Below are 23144 nucleotides of genomic sequence, written 5' to 3' on the forward strand. Positions count from 1 at the left end.
ACTACTATAAATATTTTGGTGTATATGAGGACTTTCTTCTTATTGAAAACAGCATTGATTAAAAAAAATAACTATCACAGGCAAGGCTCTAGGATACAATACCAAAATGAAAAGCATTCATTGCTTTCATGGAGCTAACATTCTTATTAATAATATTCATGATTAAAAGTTGCCATTGGTAAATTGCATAAACCTATAGAGGGAATACAGTAGAGATACTAGAAGACGTATAATGTCCTTGAAGGTGAAAGGAAAAGGGGACAGTAGAGGATGAGATGGATATATAGTATCATGGAAACAACAAACATGAACTAGGATAGACTTTGGGAGATAGTGGAAGACAGAAGAGCCTGGTGACATGGGTGTACAACTCAACAACAACAGAATAGTTTAAATTTGTAGGCAGACTTCTGGCAACTTTACGTATCTAAAACACAGTCACAATCTTGGGAATGATCAAAAAAGGCCTATGTGTAAGAGGAAAATAGCTGTCAAAAAGTCTAAGCACTTTACATTTAGGAGAGGTACACAATTACCCTAAAGGTTTATTAGTTTAGAACTGTGGGTAAGAATTCATGTTACTGATTTTGCAAGTTTGGCTATCTGACTGGAGAGGAGATAAGAGAATCACTAACTAGAATAGCAAAGTATTTGGGGGGAGTTCTGTGAAAATGCAAGTTTAGCCCTACCTACCTCAGCAGTTGATGAAGAGAGCAGCATATTTTAGTAGCATGCTATAATTGCTATTTATGCTGATCATAAGATTAGATTGGAAGGGATCTTAGAGATCATCTGGTCCAATCCTTTTATTATGCAGATGAAGAAACAGTTCCACAGAAAGTTTATGATTTGGCCAAAGTTACACAACTAGTAAGCGGCAGAGCTAGAGTTTGAACCTTGTCCAATTTATTTAAGGTTTCTTTGCCCTCATTTCTTCATCTGTAAAGTGGGGATAATAACTTTTCCAGGGGTGGTGCAGAAGACAGAATACTGGACCAGGAGTTAGGAAGAACTGAGTTCAAATCCAGCCTCAGACACTTACTAACTGTGTGATCCTGGGCAAGTCATTTAACCCCATTTACCTGAGTTTCCTCATCTGTAGAATGAGCTGGAGAAGAAAATGGCAATTCATTCCAGTATTTTTGCCAAGAAAACCCCAAATAGGGTTACAAAGAGTTGGACATGACTAAAACAACTGAATAATAACAACAAACTGTTGTGAGGAAAAGTAGTTTGGAATAGAGTGCTATGAAAATGATAGAGTCAGAGTTATTGTTAATAATAATATTAGTAAATAGTTCACTTAACAAGGTCTCATCTTTAATTAAATACTCTGAAGAACTATTGAAGCAAGTATCTGACACTCACCATTTTCAGTTCCTTCCTTGCCTGACATGTTTCCCCTCAAAGTGACTTGTCCAGGGTCATAAGTGACCTCTAGCAACTCAGACAGGGTAGCATCCTTTGCTATAAATTCCTTGTTGCTACTGCTTTCACATGCTCTTGACTCTAATGTGTCCAAAATAGAACTTATTACTTTTTACCAAACCCTCCTTTGTCCTGGAAGAAAAGATAGAAACAAGCATTTATTAAGCAACTACTATGTATCTGGCACTGTGCTAGGACCTTTACCAATATCATCCTATTGGATCCTTACAACAACCCTGGGAAGTAGGTGCTTTTATCACCCCCATTTTACAGTTGAGAAAAATGAGATAGGGGTTAAGTGACTTGTTCAGAGTCAAACAGCTAGAAAGGGTCTAGATTTGCACCCAGGTCCTCCTGACTCCAGGCCCAGTACTCTATCTACTATGCCACTTTACTGTTACTGTTGAGAGTATATACCACTACCGTCTTTCCAGTCACACAGGCTCAGAACTGACTCAACACTCTCACTTACCCCACATATCCAATCTCTTGTCTACCTTCTTATTTCTATTTTCTCAAGATCTCCTGTAAGGATCACCACCCCAGTTCATGGCATTATCAACTCTCTCTTGGACTATTATAATAGCCTTCTCATTGGTCTCTCTGCATAATGTCTCTCTTCACCCCAACTTATTAACCACTCAGGTGCCAAAGTTATTTTCCTAAAGTGCAGGCCTGACCATGATCCAGTGGCTTCCTATTACCTCCAGGAATGAACAGAAAATCCTTTGTTTTACCTTTAAAGCTTTTCATTACTTAGCCCCTTCCTACCTTTTTAGTGGTCTTAACATTGATTCCCCTCTACACAATCTACCCAGCTATACTTGCTTACCTATTGTTCCTCACACATGACACTTTTTTTCCCAACTCCATGTCTTTTCCTGGGAAAAATCCTCTATGCTTAGAATGCTTTTTTTCCTAGCTTCCTTGGCTTCCTTCAAGACTCAGCTCAAATCCCACTTTCTTCAGGAGGCTTTTCCTATTTCTCTACACCTCCACCCCCAATGCTAGTGCCTTCCAATTTAGATTATCTTCATTTATATGGTATGTATCTTGTATGAGTCTAGTTATTTGCATATTGATTCCCTTGTTAGAATGTGAGCTTCTTAAGGGCAGGGATCTTTTTTTTTTTTTGGTATGCTCAATGCTTATCAAAGTGCCCAGCACACAGTAAGCACTTAATAAATGTTGGCTTACAGGCTGAATGAGAAACTGAGGAGAAAATAGCACCAATATGGATCAGCATTTCCCCACCTTGTATTTCTTTTGATGGGACAATAGATCACATAAATGAGCATCATTATAAAGCAATCACATATGTATTATCGCTCATAATCTGAACTTCCTTACCAAGTGGTAAATCCATAGTTTAAAAAAGATAAAATGTCCACAAAACTGAGTTCTGTTTCTTGGAGATGGCCAAGCAAGACCTTGCACAGGAGATAGGTGATTTTTCTAGCTCTTGTACAGTACAGGTTTTTATTATTTTCTTTGGAAGAAATGTTTTTAGTTGCTGCTCCCGAAAACATTTAATAATAGGCATAGTTTGTAAAATTCCCTTTACAGTATTGCTGCCTGGTATAAATTCTGACTTTATTTCCTCTCCTCCCCTTTCCACTTCTCTCCCAATGGAGGAATTCTGTACTATTTTCTCTTTATAAAACCATTATATGGTATATGCATGGGCAGCTAGGTGGCACAGTGAATAGAGTACTGGGCCAGAAATCAAGAAGGCTCATCTGGCTGAGTTTAAATTTGACCTCAGCATTTACTAGCTGTGACCATGGGCAAGTCATTTAATAATATTTGCCTCAGTAAAACGAACTGGAAAAGGAAATGGCAAGCCGCCTCAGTATCTTTGCCAAGAAAACCTCAAATGGGGTCACAAAGAGTTGGATACCTGAAACAGCTTAACAACAACAAAGAATATATGCATGCATATAAATTGCAGCATGCAATGAAATGTAGTTCTACCATTAAGCTCTGACTTTAGATCTGGGCACTAGATAGCACCTATTTCTTTGCCAGGAGAGAACAGAAGAGGAGATACTATCCAAACCCTATGTGTCTTTAGCAATCTTGACAACTGTGATTCTTTTCTAGTTCCAGCTAAAATCAGTTAATACCTTTGATCTCAGTGTATACACATAATGTATTTTAAGGAGGGATGTGTGTGTGTGTGTGTGTGTGTGTGTGTGTGTGTGTGTGTGTGTGTGTGTGTATTTCTCCCAGGTTTTGGCTAAAGATGTACCCTTTTTAGGGTTGTAAATGTCCCCTCCGTCTATAGCATAGTGGTAGGGAGGGCAAGAACTGTGCCCTGTAGTACTTTGGATCCATATGTTTTTGACATTCAGTTCTACCAACTTCCTTCCCTTTCCATGCCTTCCCCCACCTGCCTTCCACCAAAAAAACAAACAGAACAAATCTGTCAGTGGAGGGACAATCTGCAATGTCAGGTTCTAAGAAAAGCACTAACAGTAGTATCACAACTATCTTCTATGTCCTTTAAAGTATTATTGGAACTGACAAAAAAAAATTTGGATGTCAGAACAAGTGGTTGTTATTTTAGATTATTTATCTATAGTAGTTGATTATTTTATGGGTTTTGCTTCTTTGGGAAATTAATAGGTAACTTTGGTTTTAACTGATCTTTGTTTTGTTTGGTATAGCATAAAACATGATTAAATCTAAACTAAATTTCACTCAGTATAAACAAGATAGCTCTAGAACCTCATATTTATGTATACACAGGTGTCTATAACAATATTTGGAGTGTTTAGACTGACCTCCTATGAAAAAAGGTCTGAAACGTAACTGTAAACTCTGGGAATTATAGGTCTCCCTCCCAGAGAGACTTAAAATGTAGTGCTTTCTGAACAGGGTGGGAGTAAAAAGTGGGCAAAATTTCCTTCAGTTATTGAATGAGAGTGATGCTGGGAAAAGGAGATGCACAGAAGCAAATTCTGAAGGAAGAAAAAGAAAGTCAGATGGGCAGAACATGTGCATTTTGAATGAATGCACAAGAATACATTATTGAAATAGCTAAATCTTCTCTGCCTAGTCAAAACTCTTGTAAAGAAATGTGACTTGAATTGTTTCTCTCTGAAGGACTAATTAAACTGAAGTGCTTACTACCACCTCCCACTTCCAGAAAATGGCAGACATTTGCTCCCAAGTTTCTCTCTTCTTAGTCTTGTTTATAAAACCTCATTTAACTCATATCTTTGACAGTGCCTTACCCTTAACATAAAATTATGATCAATCTAAACTTCTCTATAATGCATGCCTATATATTAATTGAGGGCAGTGGAGAGAACAGTAGAAAATGCCCGTGATTATTTTGCTATAGTTGGGACAAAAATGGGTCAGAAAATTAGACATCTCTCTAGAATGCTAGACTTTTCTGGCTGGGGTAAGCCAATTGTGGTAGAATTTTAAGGTTCTGGTGTTTATTAATAGCTTTTAATAAACTCGTAAATAGCAGAGAGACAAGATCCACATGAATCAGGATCATTCCCTTAGGCTAAACTTTGTTGAATCAGATTTTGGTATAGCATAGAACATAGGCACATTGGGGAAGCCTATGTCTCAGAAGTGAGGGACTTTGGGTAGATATGTAGACTAAGAGAAGGTTATTCCTTGGTTCTATCTAGTGGGAAGAGAAAGGCATAGTTTGGAAAGAACTCCTCGCTTCTACATTACTATGGTGGGAATGAAAGCCCTCATACAGCCAAACCTCCACAGGTTGTACATATTTTCAACCACTACATACATTTCATTTAAATATTTTTAAATTACATAAGATCTACCCATTTGACAACTTTTATCAGCCTCCATTTGTCAGCACACCAAACTACAGATTGAACTGAAGGCATATCTTGATACTCTCAATACTCTTTAGTAATTAGATAATTCATTTTTCATTCAGTAAACAACTTTATTTATCATTATTAGTTGACTCCTTCAAAAGTTACTAAGGAGCAAATAGGTAGGCAGACAGAGAAACAAAATGCTGAGTAGTTAAGAGTAAATAGAGATCTCACCTCATTCAATCAATTCTTTTTCTTTTCATAAAAATATAAATACTAACAAAGGGAGAGGAATCAAGACTTAAATAACAATATTTAACCTGGAGATTTTTAAAAATAGGATACTGGTGAATGAAAGCAATATATAGTATCAAAGTGGCAGGGGACAGAGAGAGAGACACACGAGATTGAAAGCATAGAAGCATATTCTCATAAGGACTAGACAGTCCTTGTTGTTGGAAGACCAAATTGAATCATCATTTATGTAGGTAGCATCAAAGTTCACAATTTGTAGGTCCTTTTTAAGATAAGCATGATTCAACTTGTTTACGGTTCGGGCAAAGGCATATTTAGAAGCACAACTATAAGCTTCCAAACGGTAGACTTTCTTGAAATGTAGATCAAAAAATGGGTTATCCTAAAAGAGAGAGGGAGGAAAAGTCATTACTTTTGTCATAATCACTGAGACAGATGTTTCCCATTGCAGGGTCTGTCATGTTTACTAGTCATTTAAAATATCAACATTAGGGATACTTTTAAAAGCCAGAAATAATCCTTCTAAACATGTTCACTCCAAAATTAATGTTCCTATCTGATACTTCTTCCCCCCACCCCTTACCAATGAACTGTAAAGTAAAATAATTCTGGTGGTACACACTTTTCTTCCCACATATTTTCCCCCCTCCCCTCCCACAATATAAATAAAACATTATCTGGGACTATGAAATTACCAAACCTAGTCCTCCTTCCTTCTCAGTGTATGTGGATTTATTTGAAAATAGAAAGGCATGTAATATGAACCTCCCTAAAGAATCCAGGGAGGATCAAAAGGAGCATTCTCTCTTCATCCTCTGAATGGTGCAATACTTTACCCCTCCCAAGCTCAGAAATATATCCAGTGTGTCTTTAAGGCCTTTGAGAAATCCACTGGATTCAGTCAAAGGAGTTTTATGTTAACTTGGAAAAAAAGCATTGTGTTGCAACCACATATCCAATGTAGAGATAATGTAATTTATTCATTACTAGAAAAAGTTTTCATCCTGATCTAAAGAATTAAGAATGAAAACTACAAAATGAAACATAATTTAGGATTAAGTAGATGGATTGTTATACCTCAATAAAGTACACACATGATTTCATAACTATTTAGCCATTTGGATATAGCTGAGACACAAAAAAGTGGTGCTGACAAATTAGAAGGGAAATTAGTTTGCAATGTCATGGTATTGCAAATTCATTGAAGAATAAATTATTTTTTCAACAGGGATAAAAGGGACTGGTTTGTCTTCTAAAATAAAAACTTATTCATAAGATTGTCAATACCAAATTAATAATGGTTTGATTAGATCCAACAATAATGTCAAATGACAAATGAATTGGCTTGCCTTTTATGACAGGATTAGTCTTGTATCCTTCAAAGTCAGTAGATTGGTGGCGTATAATATAGAAAGCTTGATGCTCCACATTTGGGCAAGAAGATGAAGAAGGAAGGGATTGCCTGACAGATTAGGAGCAAATAATGTTCACAGATGATGGGAAGAAAATAAATTTTGAACTTTTTGCTTTTTTTTTTTAGCAAGGATAAATGATCTTTAAACTGGTAAAGATGGAGCAAATATGGTTAAAAGGATTGACACCCTTGATAAGAGGATGGGGAAGTTGCTTTAAATGACTCTATCTGAGCAAAAATTGTTTACATTTTGGATTATTGAAGGAAGTTGAGGAAGTGATAATACAATGATTGTCAGTAATGTCTGAGGAATTCTGGAGAAAGAGAGAGAAAGACTGTAGCTGAAGAAATTTATCCCAAATTTTAAAGAAAAAAAACATAGATTCTGTAAATTACAAAACAGTAACTTTGACATCAATCTCCTCCTACAAACCCTAAATTGGATTACCTAGCATTTAGAAAGAGAAATAGTGTTACTTGGAGTCAGGGTAGATTCATTATGGGACTAGTAATGCCAAATTATCCAAATTTCTCCTTTTTTAAAAAAAATAGGATTATTAGACTGGTAGAGTAAAAGAATGCTGTTAAGTATATCTTCATTTCAGTAAAGCATAAGATCACTTATTTCATAATATCTTTGGGGTCAAAAATAGAGAGTTCTGCATTGGTCCCTAGGAGAAGGTAGAAGCCAATTAAAAAGAGGAGAAATTCTTGACTGGTTCTGGGGACTTTGTATTCTTAATAGTGTAAATTAAACTTATTTTGTGTCTAATGCCTTATGAACTCTAATGCTTAAGTAGAGAGCTTGTACACTCCCTTTGGGAGGGGTACATAGGCTGATATTCCCAGGCATCCCTAAGAAGCAGATCAGCCAGACTGGCACAATGAATGAGATGTTGGATACCTTTTGGAAAGTGTCAGATACTAACATTCCCAGGTTCCATTTGTATGGGAGCAGTCAAGCCAGGGAAGAGAGAAGTCTTCAAAGCTTAGACCCAGGCCCTTTCTATCAGGAAAGAGCCTCAGATATAAGCATTATATAATCAGTTCTTGGCACTATATTCACATTGACAAACTGGGGCAAGTTTGAGGAGGGCCACCATGGTGTTTAAGAATCTAGAAACCATGTCTTATGAGACTTATTGAAGAAACTGGAAATAGATATTCTGGGGGGGGAAATGACTTAAAGGAAGCATGATAGCCATTGGATTTATTCTGTGTAGCTTCAGAGAGAAGCACTGATGGCTGGAAGGTATAGGGAAGCATATTAAAACTCAGACTGAGGAAGAACTTTCTGACAATTAGAATTTTTTTTAAAGGAAGTGATTAGAAATGTTCAAATAGAGGTTATATAATAACAAGAATGCTACAGATTCCTACATTGAATGGCAAGTTAGATTGCATGACCTCTATGGTTTCTTCCAGTTCTATGATTCTATTAATTTAGTTGTGATCCCTGCTGGAGGTAAGTGGAGGTACTGAAAGTTCATGTGGTTGTGAGGGGTGGGAATGAGGACAGGAAGCCCTATAGAGCTTACAGCAGAGGGTAGTAAACTCAGCTAACTTAAAAGTTAACCAGAGAAGACTTTGAGATTGACAGGGAGATTGATTGGGGAAATGGAGACTAGATATTATGCTTAATAGAAAAGGTTTGAATATTAATGCACAAAAAATGGAAGAAAAATACTGACAAACTCTTTTCATCAAAAGATCACCCACAAAACATAATATCTTAACAATTATTGAGTATCAGAAATATGTGTGGATACAGAAGTTTAGCAGGATATTTCAATATTTATATTATAAAACAGCACTTACAGTATCTGCTTCTTTTCCATCAATCATCTCCAGATCATTCAAAGACCATTTTTTGGTTACTTCATATTTTTCATCTAGACCTATTCTGTAGTGTTTCACGATAATTATTTTTACTTCTTCTCTTTTAGTCACTGCAAGATAAAAACTACTTAGTTTTCATAGGCTTTCACATGACAATGGAATAATTCAATATAATACTTTTCATTGATTGCACTCAAAGTGTTTTACTTTCTGTATTTTAATGTTTTTGCTGCAACTTTATGAATTATAGCAACATTATCATTTATTACAAATAGGGAAATTGAAGAATCATCAAGCTGGAAAGGACCTTAGAGATCATCTAGCCCAATCCCTTCATTTTCAGATTAGGAAACTGAGGCCCAAAGAGGAGAATGGATTTGTTCAAGTATTTGGTAGCAGCTGTCGGAGTCAGATTTTGAAACTGACTCTTAATTCAGCGAACTTTTGGGCATACCTGACTCCCTCTGAATTGAAACTTTTTTTAGTCCAACCTGATTTCATTGATGTATGGAGGTATTGGTAAGAAACTTTTTCTGCCAATACAGATAGATAATCGCTTTCTATGCAGCTTACAGTCTCAGAGATTTGCCTCATGGCACCTGAAAGTTAGATGACTTATACAGGCCTGCACCAGCTAGTATGTGAGTTGGGACCCAGATTTGGATCTTCTCAACTCTGAGAGCAGCTCTGTCTCTCCACTACTCATCTTAAATGTACTATATTATTTTTTAAATCTGGTGAGATATAACATTAGAAAATAAGAAAAACTTCAATTTCTAAGTGAACATCACCCTGGATGAAAGCTCACCAGGGGGATGAAAGCTAAGAAAAAGTCTTTGGATTTTCCCAGCAGGAAATCACTGGTCACTTATATGAAAGCCATTTTGGTATAGTATTGAGGACAGAAACTAGATTATAAGAGAAATGGAGAAGAGGAAATGAAGGTGATAGTATAGATTTAATATTGTAGAAGGCACACCAAAAGGTGAGAGTTAATGGAGTTAAAAAGGTAGATATAGGGCTTTGGATTCTTCTTTTTGCATGGAATGAATTGTGAATGTATGAAGGTGGAAGGGAAGGACTTTTTTTCCCCCAACATAATCAGTCTATTAACCAGTCAGAAGAATGGAATAAAAATAGAAATAAAAGCCATGCAACCAACTGAAATACAAAATTATAAACTGAGCTGGCTAAAATAAGTGCCTCGAAAGCAGGGACTGACTTCCTTTTCACTTTGCATCTGAAGACCTAGGATGTTGCTCACACACAATAATAAATGCTTTTTGGGTGGATTAGATTTATGAACAAGAAAACGTTTTTTTTCCACCAGGTCCTCACAAAATGTTTATCAAAAAACTCTGGTAAAAACAGAGAAACCAATATTTGGATTTTGCTGAACATAATTCCAAAGTCAGTCAATTCATCCCAACTCCATGGAAATCAGACACCATTAGAATAAGCGTGAACAGTGGGGACTGTTTTACAAGTTCCCAACAATAGGCAGTGGCTCTCAATTTACTCCTCTGATCAGGCCCTGTTGACTGCCTGTTGGGTAGCACACACTCACTTTGTCAGTGGCAACTTCTGCTCCTTTTTATCAAAAGGTGCTATTAATAGTTCAAGTGCCTTAATTGTTCATTAGGGCTCCCATGTGCCGTGTTCATCCTGCTTGTCCAGTACATGTGCTGGTGCTTCTGGTAAGCCCGCCTCACTATCTGTCTCCATTCTTGGTAGAGGTTGAGTCCTTCTATCCACTCTTGCTGTCCTCTTCTCCAGGAAGGCATAATAAGTCCTTTTGAAACCATCTCTGTCTTAATCTCAGTTTCACTGATCTCTAATATTTGGTTTTCCTCTAGTACATGGTGCTAGCTTTTAAAAAGCTGGGCCATACATGGGGAACATTCGAACTTCATCAATTTAGGTCTTTCTTTCTTGAACAGTATTGAATGCTGTCAGTCTTCTAAGTTGTCTTTGGTATTTGTGGGTTGAGAAGTCTGGAAACTACCACAGCTCCCCTTGATTCAGTCATCTGAGGCCTGCTCCAGGTTCACTGAGGCCTAGTCTTCACCCACACTGAACTGCACTCCTCTCCCAGTCTGGCACAATAGACCTTTCCAATTAACCATCCAGGTTGTCTTGGGCTGGAAATTTGTTTTACTCTGTCTTTTTGTGGGTCCTGCTGCTCTAGAATTTGTTTAGAGCCATTTTTCATAGGTATTTGGAGGGGTTTGGGAGAGAGCTCAAGCAAGTCACTGCTTTTACTCCACCATCTTGGCTCTGCCCCGCCCCCCACCAAGGAAAGGAGTTTATGGAGAAAAACACCTAAAGACCTTAAGGACCAAGAGGATAGATGAAGGGGCCACATCTTGGAGGAGATGAGAAGGGATTGGGTTCAAAGTACAGATAGCAGTGTTAGTTTTAGAAAAAAGATAAAATTGCTTTCTCTGAGATTAGCAATGCCCAGCTCACAGGCACTTAAAAAATGCCTGTTGATTTGGGTTAAAAAAAAAGTGATCAGAAGGCACAGCCAGTGACATTCTGAGATGAAAGTATGTAATAACTTTGATTAACCAATTAATTTAAGCATGCTTACTGACAAAAAGATTTTGGATTTGCTCCCAATGTGAACCAGTTAGTATTATATTTACAAAAACTATATCACATGTAGAGCTAAGTGTCTCATAAATATTTTCCCACTGGTCAAAATGGGGATAAAGCAGAAGGGTATGGATGGAATTGTTCAGAAGCACTGAAAAATGTACATGTTCAAAACACATATGCAATTAACTTTGGGTAACTGTATACCCAAAGAAAAGGATGTTATTATAAATAATTATTCAGAGACTTTTTTATTCAAAACAGTATAGTGCTTTAAGGTTTGCAAAGTACTTTCTGTATGTTATTTCATTAGTTTCACACTATAAAGAGCAAAACCAAAATAAGTTTTAAATTAGTTTTTTTCAATAAGCAGAAAACTTCTGAAATTTTAACATTTCTAAGGCATCTATTTTATTTTCCATTTTTATCTCTCAGATCTCTTTGGATAACATGTTCAGAAAACTAGTTTGCTAGTACTTAGCACAGTGTTCTTAAGCACAAAAATTACAGTTAACATTTATCTACTCTTTTAAGGTTTACAAATATTCCATATACATTATCCCACTTGGTACCATAAATATTATTGTCCACATTTTACAGATGAGGAAACTGAGATTTGATGATTAAATGACACCAATGACATAGCAGCTAGTAAGTGTTGGAGGCAGAATTTGAACCTGTCTCTTCTAATTCCATTCACTATACTGTACTACATCTATAAGTGCTTAATAAATGTTTGTTTAATTGAAATTGATCTTACATTAGTGGTTAATAGTACCACTGAGGTCAAACTAAGAAGAAACTAAATTCTGTGGCATAAAGGAAGCATAAATGCTTTAATTTGGCAAAATAGCCTCTTTGGTGCCTATGAGACTCTAAGAATATTCCTAAACCAAGAACCAAAGAGTCCACTTTAGCTGGAGTAGGCCCAATCTGTAATCTCCATGCATGCATTCTGCTGCCAACAAAATTAAATTTCAATAAGTGTATTAATGCAAGAGCAAAATGGAAATTTATCACATTGTCTTAAAACAGAAATGTGTTTAGATAGACAAAACATCATAGGATTGGTTTTAGTAGCATCAGAAGTAGAATTGCATAATAACTATCAGTGAGTAAAAGGGTATTCTCCCAGGGAATTATAGGATCAAGCTAATCTAGGTGCAATGTTTCAGTTGGCTTCTTTCTTTCTTTCTTTCTTTCTTTCTTTCTTTCTTTCTTTCTTTCTTTCTTTCTTTCTTTCTTTCTTTCTTTCTTTCTTTCTTTCTTTCTTCCTTCCTTCCTTCCTTCCTTCCTTTTTTTTGCATTATAACCTTCATTTCATGCTCATCATTTATCTTAATTTTTAATTGTAGTACAGTTTCTGCTTTAGAAATGCCTTTTGAAATGCCTATACTTTAGCATACTGAATTTAAAGGAGTTAAGTCAATTGAACAAAAAGGAGTTGACCAATTGGAGTAGAAGGTATTTCAATTTGTGGCAAGCTTTATAGAAATGCTCCTACCAAAATGAATGCCTGATATTTAACATTTAGCGGTTAGTGTGACATTGGACAAGAGTCTTTTGTGTGAATCTGACTTATAATAGAGGAATTTATATTTAGTGTTTGGACTACTAATATTGTAGTGGTTGCTGTGGTTACTTTGGTCACCAACAAATTAACCAAACCATCTGACACTAAAGTGTGAGGCATTGGGAAAATTGATGAAAGTGTTGGGGTTTATTGAAAATGTGATCACTGGAATTCTGCCAAGCAAAGCATTTTTTTAAAAAAATTTTTTCTAGAAGAGCCAACCTTGTATCTATGCTAGATTGGATCATCAAGTTGGGTTTATGGAGATTATAAACAGGATGAAAGAGAAGGGTGACTCTGTTGGGAACAGTAGCCCTAGGGGATTCAACTTGAACTTCCTGATAAGGCTTCTGAAAAGTGTGTTTCTTATATGCAGGGATCCAAAAGTGATCTTGTACTGTACTTGTTATTGTTGTAATTCACTCTAATTTAGTCCTTTATATCCACCAAAGTTAGGATAAAATTGGGCATGGTGAAGTGGGAGAAAAAATGTTGGATTTGGAATCAAGGGACATGGATTCAAATCTGCTTTGCTAGTTACTATCTATATAACCTTGGGCAAATCAATTAATTCTCTGCACCTCAGTTTTGTTATCTATGAAATGGGAGTGGAAGGAACTTGATGACCTCTGTGTTCCCTTCCAGCCCTAAGACTGTGATCTTACTGACGTGGCTTAGATTTTAGAATTGGTAGTTCATCATTACCACATGTGCTGAGGGTCCTAGTAAGTGTGTTGGTCTTTGGGAAAAGTTGGCTCATTTGTAATTAATTCATTGATAATCATGACAATGTAATCTATCAATTCTAAGATCTAAAATTATAAAAGTTAACAGGAGAAAGTAGTATATTAAAATGGAACCTTAGCCAAAATCAATGTTAATACCTATAATTTTATGTGTCAAATATATGTGTGTATTTTATAAGGATATGGGCTGGATCTGTGATTTGAATCTAGAGGGAACATTTAGGTAAGGAAACTCCTACTGATGCAGCCAGTCACTTTCTCTGAAACTTACATTGTTAGAGAGTTAGCTAGCACACTGAGAGGTTACACAATTTGTTCAGGATCATGAGGCCAATATGGGTCAGACAGAGGCTTGACAAGTCTTCCTTGTTTGGAGACTATCTGGTATGCTCTAGAGAAACATTAATATGAGCTACCCACCATTTTAAACCAAGACCCTTGCTTGACTCAGATCTGCAAGTACAAAACATTTCATTTAAACTCCCCCACAGAGACTTTTAACAATATCCCACAAATGCAGTTTGGTCTTGTAAGTGTGCATGTGTGAGTGAGTGAATCCAGACAAATACCTTTTGAAGGGGAAATTGGTCATGAGGTGCAAAATCTAGTTAAATAATAAAAATGTTTTATATAATTATTTCAAACTTTCTCTTATGAAAATGAAAGCTCTTCATGAACAGAAAGTATTATACTAAAGCTCAAGATACCTGCCTTGAGTGGTTAATGGTATTTTATTGCTATTTCATCTTTAATCTTCCCATTCTCCTGAATTTAATCTTGTTAAAAGGAGCATGACTGCTGTTGTCAAGACACACTCTGTTCTTATGTGTTTTCTTTTTGTCTGCAGAACTTCTGCGGGTTGTCAAAACTAGTCCCAATTTAAAAATTGGCCTTGGGTTAATGTTTCCAAATTTACCTAGATTCTTTTCAAATGTATTTAGTGGTCTCCTCTTATTTCTTGTTACTTGACACACAGAGACCACAGTATTAGAAATGATTTAACAAAATCATTCGTCACTGTAGTTCATGGCATTTTTGTTTGCTATCTGGGTTCTGCAGTCATCACACAGAGGGGGAGAGATAGTAAATGTGCACAGAACTGACCTGTATTGTCTTCAGAATCTTAGTGTGTGTCACTAATTTTCAATTTGGAATCTTTAGAAATATGAAATGTTTTTTAAAAAATGTTAATGTATTTCTAAAATTAAATAACCTATTTAAATGGTTTAAAAAGTTGCTCCAACTTATTATTAAAAAAAAAGTATTTTCCTCATTTTTTGGGAACTTGGCTTCCTCATTAATTAAAAAAGAAGGATTGAACTACAGTATGGTCTTGTAAGGTCCCTTCCAGTCAAACAAGCTATCTAATTTTATGTGTCAGATATGTGTGTGTTTTATAAGGATATGAACTGGATCTGTGATTTGATTGATAGAGGGAACCTCCCAAGTATGTTATACAGTATTATGTTACATATTACCGCTACAATCCTTCTCGCTATTTCCTATCCCACTTTGGATCATATTTTGTTAAGCTTTATTTCTTTTTTATTTTTTGTTGGCGAGGCAATTGGGGTTAAGTAACTTGACCAGAGTCACACAGCCAGTAGGTGTTCTGTGTCTGAGGTCACATTTGAACTCAGGTCCTCCTGACTCCAGGGTTGGTGCTCTATCCAGTGCACCACCTAGCTGTCCCTTCTTTTTCATATGTTAATTTTTTTAACAGCAAAAATAGAAACTCCTTGAGGGTCACAACTATTTCATTTTTTTATCTTTGTATTCCCAGCACAGCACCCATTATGATGTCTTGCATATAGTAGGGAGAACAGACCTATGATATCACTGGCATAAGGAACTCTTACTCCCTTTTTCAATGAGGTAGGACCTTCTCTGCATATAAAGTTGCCTACAGTATTGACAGGTTAAGTGACTTGCTGAGAGTCATAAAATCAGTGGGACTTGAACCCAGGTCTCCTCTCTCATTTCAAAGCTATTGGGCCATGCTGCACCTCAAATGCTGAATTTAATTGAATGTGACTCCATTTCACGTCTTCAGAGATAATTTTTTACTTTTTTTTGTATTTCATATCACTGTTTTAGTGATTATCCTTAGTATGGTGTTCTGTACATAAAAGATTTGAGGCGCCTGGCCTTTCCACAAAAGAGGTAGCAAAGTACTTAGTAGAAGGTAACCTCAGCAATACAGGGAGTGAATTCTGAGAAGAAACCACAAGATGAGAGTGTAGTCTGCATGTAGTTAGAAAGAGGTTGCTGCTTCCTACTATATTTCCTTTCTTCTGGGAATCCTAATAAATTGCAGAAAGTGAGGATAAAAAATAGGTGGAAGAAGTATAGGAAGTATGGGGAATATCAGGGTATATCTGACTTAGGCACTTATCAGGTAAAATTTCAATATTGTCATTCAGTCACATCTGAGTCTTTGTGAACCCATATGGGGTTTTCTTGGCAAAGATACTGGAATGGTTTGCCATTTCTTTTTCCAACAGATTAAGGGAAATGGAGGTTAAGTGAATTGCCCAAGGTCACACAGCTAGTAAGTGTCAGAGATTGGATTTGAACTCAGGTCTTCTTCACTCCATGCCCAGGTTGCTATCCACTGACCCTCCTAGCTGCCTCCAAAGTTTCAATATTCATAATTAAATTAGATTTTGATCTACTAGGTGAGGACACAAGATATATTGTTGACTACAGCTGAGCAAGTTTATACATGTGTATGTATATCTATTTATATATCTGTTTATCTACCTATCTTACAAGTACATGTGCTTTTTGGTGTATCACAGAAAAAAACTGATTACAAAAAGCAAGCAAATTTCAGAGAGGGAAAAGATAGCAGCTTGCTAAGGGAAAAGTGTACATTCCTTCTGAGGTCCCTGAAACGGAAACAAACAAATTAGCTGATTTATTCTCATGGATTTTGACAATCACAAGAGTTTTAGAGGTACAGAGATTGGGAGCTATATTAAGCAAGGGAGTATCATATAGAAACATATAATGACATTTGATTTGGAGTTAACTTCCCTTCAAAACATAAAAGAATCTCTTTTGTTACTTATGAAATTATATAGGTTTATACTGAATGAAATTTACTAATGTACAGTTTACTAAATGAGAGCTGGCCTGGTACAGCAGATACAGAGCTTGGCTTCAAGTCATACCTCAGACATATAGTGGCTATTTGACCTTGGATAACTTATTAAATTTCTCATGGCCCATAGGCAGTTCCCTAAGGGGCAGATCAGATACCTAACTTCATTGGTAGAGGGAATTTCTTTACTGAGAACTCCCTATGCCAATGAAATCACAGATCTAGTCCAAAAAATAAACCACACTAAATGTAATCATTTCAGTCATACCAACACATTTCCCTTATTCTAATTACTGTATTGTTGAACTTTAGTTGCAGTTATGCTATGTTATAGCATATTAAAACTGGAAAGAAATTGTTTCATTTTCTAGATGAGGAAAACTGAGGCCTAAAGAGGGTAGGTGAGTTTCACAAGCTGATACAGTCAATTGGTGGTGGATACAATATTGGATCTGGAGTTAGACCTAAGTTCAAATCCTGCTTAGAAAGGTACTAGCTATTGGCCCTAGGGAAATCACTTAACCTCTTTCTGCTCAGCTTCCTCATCTGTGAAATGGGGATAATAGCACAGAGTTACTGTGAGGATCAAATGAGATAACATATGTAAATGCTGGGTAAACCTTGAAGTACTATATAAATGCTAGCCATATGAGTATGGAGCTCCTCACTCCTAGCTCACTACCTTTCCCCACCTTCTTACATTTCTGAAAAAATGTTCTCAAATTGAGGGTTATGAAAGAGTTTGAAGAGAATTCAGCAGGACTAGGGAAGTGGGCTTAGATCCATTCCGTATCTAAAATCAGGATAGCTTTCCTCTCCCTCTAGGCACCTCTTTCCCACTGAAAATCCCATTGTCATCATCTCTCCATCCCATCTCTACCCGTTATCATCTGGCTCTCTGTTTTGTCTGTTCCTCTGTATCCTCAACTCCCATCCCCTCTTCCTTACATCTTAAATAGATGGACCAAGGTGAGAACCCAGTCATTTCCGAAGGGAGCCCAACACCAGCTCCTGCTGATTTCTCTCCTAAAATAGTCTGTATCATATCACTTAGCACATATTTAGTTGTAGTTTTTCCCCCTTCACTACAGTTCATTTGGGGGTGGAGGTGAAATACATTATTACTTCACAGCAGCCATTGTAGTATTTATTAGCTTCATGACCTTGGACAAGTTGCTTTCACACCCTCATCTGTAAAATGGGAAAAATAATAAATCCATTACCTATGAGTGAGGATCAAGTCAAATCACATGCATTTATTAAGTACCTACTATGTACTAGGCACTCTGATAAGCACTGAAGATATGTAAAAAGAGGCAAAAATAGTCCCTGAGCTCACAGTCTAATGGGGGAGACAACATGCAAACAACTATGTATAAACAAACTACATACAAGATAAATTGGAGATAATCAACAGAGGAAAGGCACTAGCACAACAAAGGAGCCAGAAGAACTTCTATGGGATTATATTCTGTCTTGGGTTTTTATAGAATTATTTCACGTACTGTTTCTTAAATTCCTTGAGTGCAGAGACTATGTCCTGCTCTTCTTAAATCTTTTCTCATATTGCCTAACACAGGTGTGAACATACCATGGGAGCCTGTAAATACAAACTTTCACCATGGTTTGAATCAATTCAACTAAATGTTGAGTTGAATTGACTAGCTTGATGACTTTTAAATCAGGAAAATAAGTTTTTTCTTACATTTTAAGTGAGATTTGGGAGTAGGAAGAAGGTAAAAGGAGTCCTTTTGAGTTACTGGAGACATCAAGAGACTCATGAGATGAAAAAGAATTTGAGATTTAGCTCTAAACGTTCTATCACATAAGATAGAGAACACAGATTGGGTCTGTAATTTCAGTGATACAGAGAACTCTGAGATAAGTAAATGCCTTCTAACAATGTAGATCAATACCTTATCTGCAACTTACAGTCTTAGAGATTTGTCCAGAGCACTGAGAAGTATGGGCCCTGGGTCCCATAGCTAGGGCCTGAACTCAGCTCTTTTTCAGGCTCTAGACCAATTCTCTATCTACTGTGCCACACTGCCTGTCATATGACCTAAGAATAGGTAAACCCATTCTAGGAAATAAAAGAATGTTAACTCCATCAGCTAGCATTTCATTACAAAACATATTTGGCTAATTGGATGTACAAGTTCTTATGATTCTTCCCTCACGTTATGAAAGTATATTAGTGTGCAGTGCTAGATAATGGGAGGGCCATTACCACTGTACAATCCCCTCCGTTTACCCCCTCTGGGCTTCAGTTTTATTCTTCATAAAATGGGGAGTAATAATACACTATCTACCTCACGGAGCCAGGGATACAACAGACCATTTAAAACACTTTGGATAAAGCTCCATAGAAATGGATACTATTGTTATTATGACTCAGTTTCAATAATGGAGTACTAAGTATCTAGCTGTCTTAAGATTTGGAGGGTAGTGGTTTGTGCGTGATAGTTGAACTAAGGTTCAGCGCAACTGATTATTTTATTAGGTTCCCACAATTTGCACTCATATCTCAAAAATCGTTCGTAAATGATCTTTTATTGTTTGCTGTAAAACTAATGAAGATTCCTTAGTACCTTGTTGAGAAATACATGACTATTTTTCAGTTATTCTGAAGGGTTAGCGTTGCTGTCCATGGATAACTGCTTCCCTGGTAGCAATGAACAGTTGTTCAGAGATACACATACCTCAGCTTAAACACCTTCCTGGGATGGACAGTTTATTTATCAGGACAAATTGTAGGGAACTCTTTGCTCTGACCGTTTTCCTTATTCTAACGTGCACCTCCATTTTGTTGTCTTTCACTTCGTTCACTAGAGTTTTGATTTTATCTGCTTGTTGGATCCCTTTGACTCATTATTGCTAACATCATTTCAGGACACAAACGTTCCTCTTGCCTTTGACCCCTTTCCTGTACCCTGTATTGGATAATGTGATAATCAATTTCTTTCTGTTTCCAAGACCCCCCCTTTGTCTCTAACTAACTCAGTTTGTCTGGTTCTGGACCCTATAAAAGCATGGCCCAAGAGGCCTCAGCTAGTGCATAGACATTTTTCAGCTACACCATGCTCATAGTTGGGGGTAGGAGAAGCAGAGACAGAGTAGGGGAGTCCACAGTAAGAGTATTTGAAAACTCTTAACACCTGTAGACGTTCTTCTGCTCATTCACAAACGATGATAAGCTAGCCTTTGAGAAGATTGTTGATGACTTAAGGAAGGGCCAGAGGAAAATCAGTTTCCTACATTGTTTTCTTTCCTCCTACTCCCCTGAAAAGCTAAATAGAGAAATTTTGCTATATACATAATTCAGTAATGATTAGTATTCATATCTATATGTTGCAGGTTAAGCAGATCATAATTAAGTAGTTAATGTAGTCAATATAGACTAGTTAATATAGAGCTTTAGAATTTTAATTGCTGCTCCTATTTGCACAACAATATCATAAATATGCAGTTTGGGATATAACATCCATATACAATACTGATTATCAATTTATTTTTTCTGTCAATGGGTTTTGAACTTAGGTGCCTGGTGTATTGCATATATGTATATATGCATATACGTATATATAAATTGTATTAACAGATGTACTACTGTATGCAGTTTTCTACATTTTCAAGGTCCTGTTCCATCCAGGCCATTAGATTGTTAGCTATCCATTACCCTGTGATCTGCTTGAGAGTAGGGACTGTCTTTTGTCTTTGTACCCCAGTGCTTAGCATAGTGCTTGGCACATAGTAGGTGTTTAATAAGTACTTACTGACTAAATATGCATAAAGTATAAATATTAGAGAAGCAAAACCCATTATGAACTAAGTGACTCCAGGCTGGCGGGCAATTTGCCTTCTTTTTATTATTTGCCTATTTTTTTTACTTTTCTATAATCATATTGTTTTCTTATTGTTAAAATCCCTAAAGCAATTAATGTGCAATTATAAATCATACTATACTGAAGAGAAAGTTTAATTGTCACTACTTCTCCATCTTCACAGCCTACTTACCATCAATAAAGTATCACAACAGAGAGCTCTAAGATAAAGTTTTTTTAAACAGTGTTGTTTTTAGGGGGAAAAAAAGAGAGGTAACATATCATAGTAGATAAAGAGCAAATCAGTCTTGAGGTCCTGCAGATCTCGGTTCTGCCTCTAACACGTGCTAATTCTGTAACTCTGGGCAAGTCACTTAATCTCAATGCTCCAGGAACCTCTCTACTAACGCTCTAAGTGTAGAGAAATTGAGGTCTTACTCAGGTAAAAAGTTTCCACACCTGGGAGTTCTACCAATGAAATCACAGGTTCAGTCCCTATTCCTTGAAAAAAATAATACAAAAATTAGTTCCCATCTGAAAATTAAGGTCCTATTTCTTGTTCCTTATGAGAAAGGAGCAATTCAATTCCCTAAATGGGTAGTAATTGAATGGAATAGCCCAGCCCCTCCATTACCTAAAATTGTAAGGACAATTCTTTGCTAATCTTATGTTAATATAATGACCTGAAAGGAGAATGCACAGGATAGCCCCTTGGATATTAAGTAACCCAGTACATTTTCAGATCCATTTATGAAAATTAGCTAAAAGATTTTTTCACAGCGCAAGATTACAGTGAGTTTTTTGGATTTTGATATTTAGTAGAACCTTAGTTCTCAGCACTAGCATGACTGAACTTTTGCTCATCAGTAAACCCAAGCACAGTAACTGTCAAGTACTAAGTACATTTCCCTCTGACACCCATTGTCTCACTGAATGCTCATTGCAATGGGGCTTTCTTAACACAAAGAAGAACACAATCAGTAAGTTACCTGATACACAGAGGTAGTACCTATCCTGGGCTGGGAACTCAATTTCAATAAATTCATAGAGATGCTGTGAGAGTGGTTTGAACAGTTTCTTCTCCAAGTCCTCTTTTACCAGAGATGACATTTCCTTCGGTTCAACTAAGATGGGTGTCTTGGCTCAAGCTTGTTTTCTATCTTTCTTTCTTTGGCTCTCTGGATCTCTTGTTCTGGGCTGCAGCTGGTCTGTCAGTATCACCTACTTTTTGCCCCTCAAATTCCCACACATCCAATCTCTATTTCAGCCAGAACCAGGAACCAGGATTCAGAGCGATTTCCAACTTCTCAGACCCCTCACTGTAGCATCAGCCGCAACAGTGGTGACTCTATCATCACACTTCAGCATGCAGCAGGCTTCCCTTGGCTGTTCATCTGTGGTTTGTTGATGGAGAAATATAGTGGTAAGATCAGCAGGTATAAATGTGGAGCTCCTTGGCTTTTCCAGTCCTGAAGCTTCCCTCTCCCCTTTCATATCAATATTCAGAGGAAGACCACTTCTTCAGTTTGATTCCATTACACAGAGCAGCTGTCTGGCTGTATTGATTGAAATCATCTTCCATTAAGAACTTTGCTATCACTGGCAAGAGAAAAAGCAGCATTGCTTGCTCCCAACACTCCCCACAAGTAAGGCTTTTTCTTTCCTTTCCCTGTCCTGGAGTGCTGTCAAACACTTTCCTTTCCCCGCAGGTTTGCATATAGATTGCCTCAGAGGAGAGAAACAGCCAATTCCTGGTTCAAAATCACTTCTGAAATTAGAGAGACTTCATTATTAGTCTTAATGACACTGTTTGAAAATCCACTGCAGTTCTTAAGTGGGTGAAATGATACTGTACAGGTGGTGGTTGCAAACAACGATTCCTCATTTCCACAGCGGACAGAATGAGTATTCTGCGTGTTTAGATTGTATTAAGAAGGATTTAGGTTAAATAAATGAATATATGACAGGTATATGCTTTCATCTGTGTGGGGACTCCCCCTTCTAATACAATTCATAATCTATCTGTGACTTAGTAGATAAGACCTAGGGAGTTGGTTAGCCTAGATACCAGAAAATATTTCCTGACTATAATGTTCAGTCTTCCTATCTATGCCACCACCAGAAAAAAGAACAATTTCTTAGTGAAAGTAATATTGTGGTATAAAAAGAGCCCTTTGTTTGAAGTCAGAGGAATTGGGTTCAAATCCTTCCTCTGCTACTGTCTGTGTGACTACGGGCAAGTTATTTAACTTCTCTGGGCCTCAGTTCCCTCATCTATAAAATTGGAGGGAGAGTTAATTCCTAAAATCCTTTCCAACTCTGAGTCTCTGAATTCCTAAAGTCATGTTAGGCACACATGTTCATCATTAGCTGATATTGGTCAATATAATTGTTTCATAACCTGTAGCATACTCAAATAAAGTAGACTTAGTTATAGCCAAACACACCAATCAGTTCTTCTAGGTCCATTTAGGTCCATAGATATGGCATTTGAAGTAGAAGGAAGTAAAGGAACACACATTTATTAAATGTGTACTAAGTGCCAGGGACTG

The 23144-nt window shown here is 36.9% G+C and overlaps 1 protein-coding gene across 1 annotated transcript; it reads right to left on the reverse strand.

The window, feature by feature from the left end:
* Positions 1–5607: 5607 nt before the first annotated feature.
* EXOC1L (exocyst complex component 1 like) lies at positions 5608–21702 on the reverse strand. The gene is made up of 3 exons (XM_078148115.1): positions 21582–21702; positions 8725–8855; positions 5608–5874 (listed from the first exon to the last, which is right to left on the reverse strand). Exons 1-3 carry the CDS (start codon positions 21700–21702, stop codon positions 5608–5610), a joined length of 519 nt encoding a protein of 172 aa, XP_078004241.1.
* Between the last annotated feature and the right edge of the window lie 1442 nt (positions 21703–23144).

Source organism: Phascolarctos cinereus, unplaced genomic scaffold (assembly GCF_003287225.1).
Source record: "Phascolarctos cinereus isolate Bilbo 61053 unplaced genomic scaffold, phaCin_HiC Scaffold_9;HRSCAF=440, whole genome shotgun sequence".
NCBI classification, from domain to species: Eukaryota; Metazoa; Chordata; class Mammalia; order Diprotodontia; family Phascolarctidae; genus Phascolarctos; species Phascolarctos cinereus.

Bases quoted from the DNA above. Each gene is read 5' to 3' on its own strand.
- EXOC1L (XM_078148115.1), bottom strand. From the start codon at position 21,702: ATGTCATCTCTGGTAAAAGAGGACTTGGAGAAGAAACTGTTCAAACCA. The intron at 8,856-21,581 runs GTAACTTACTGA...TTTATCTTGCAG, and splicing joins GTACTACCTCTGTGTATCAG to TGACTAAAAGAGAAGAAGTA. The intron at 5,875-8,724 runs GTAAGTGCTGTT...TCTCTCTTTTAG, and splicing joins ATGGAAAAGAAGCAGATACT to GATAACCCATTTTTTGATCT.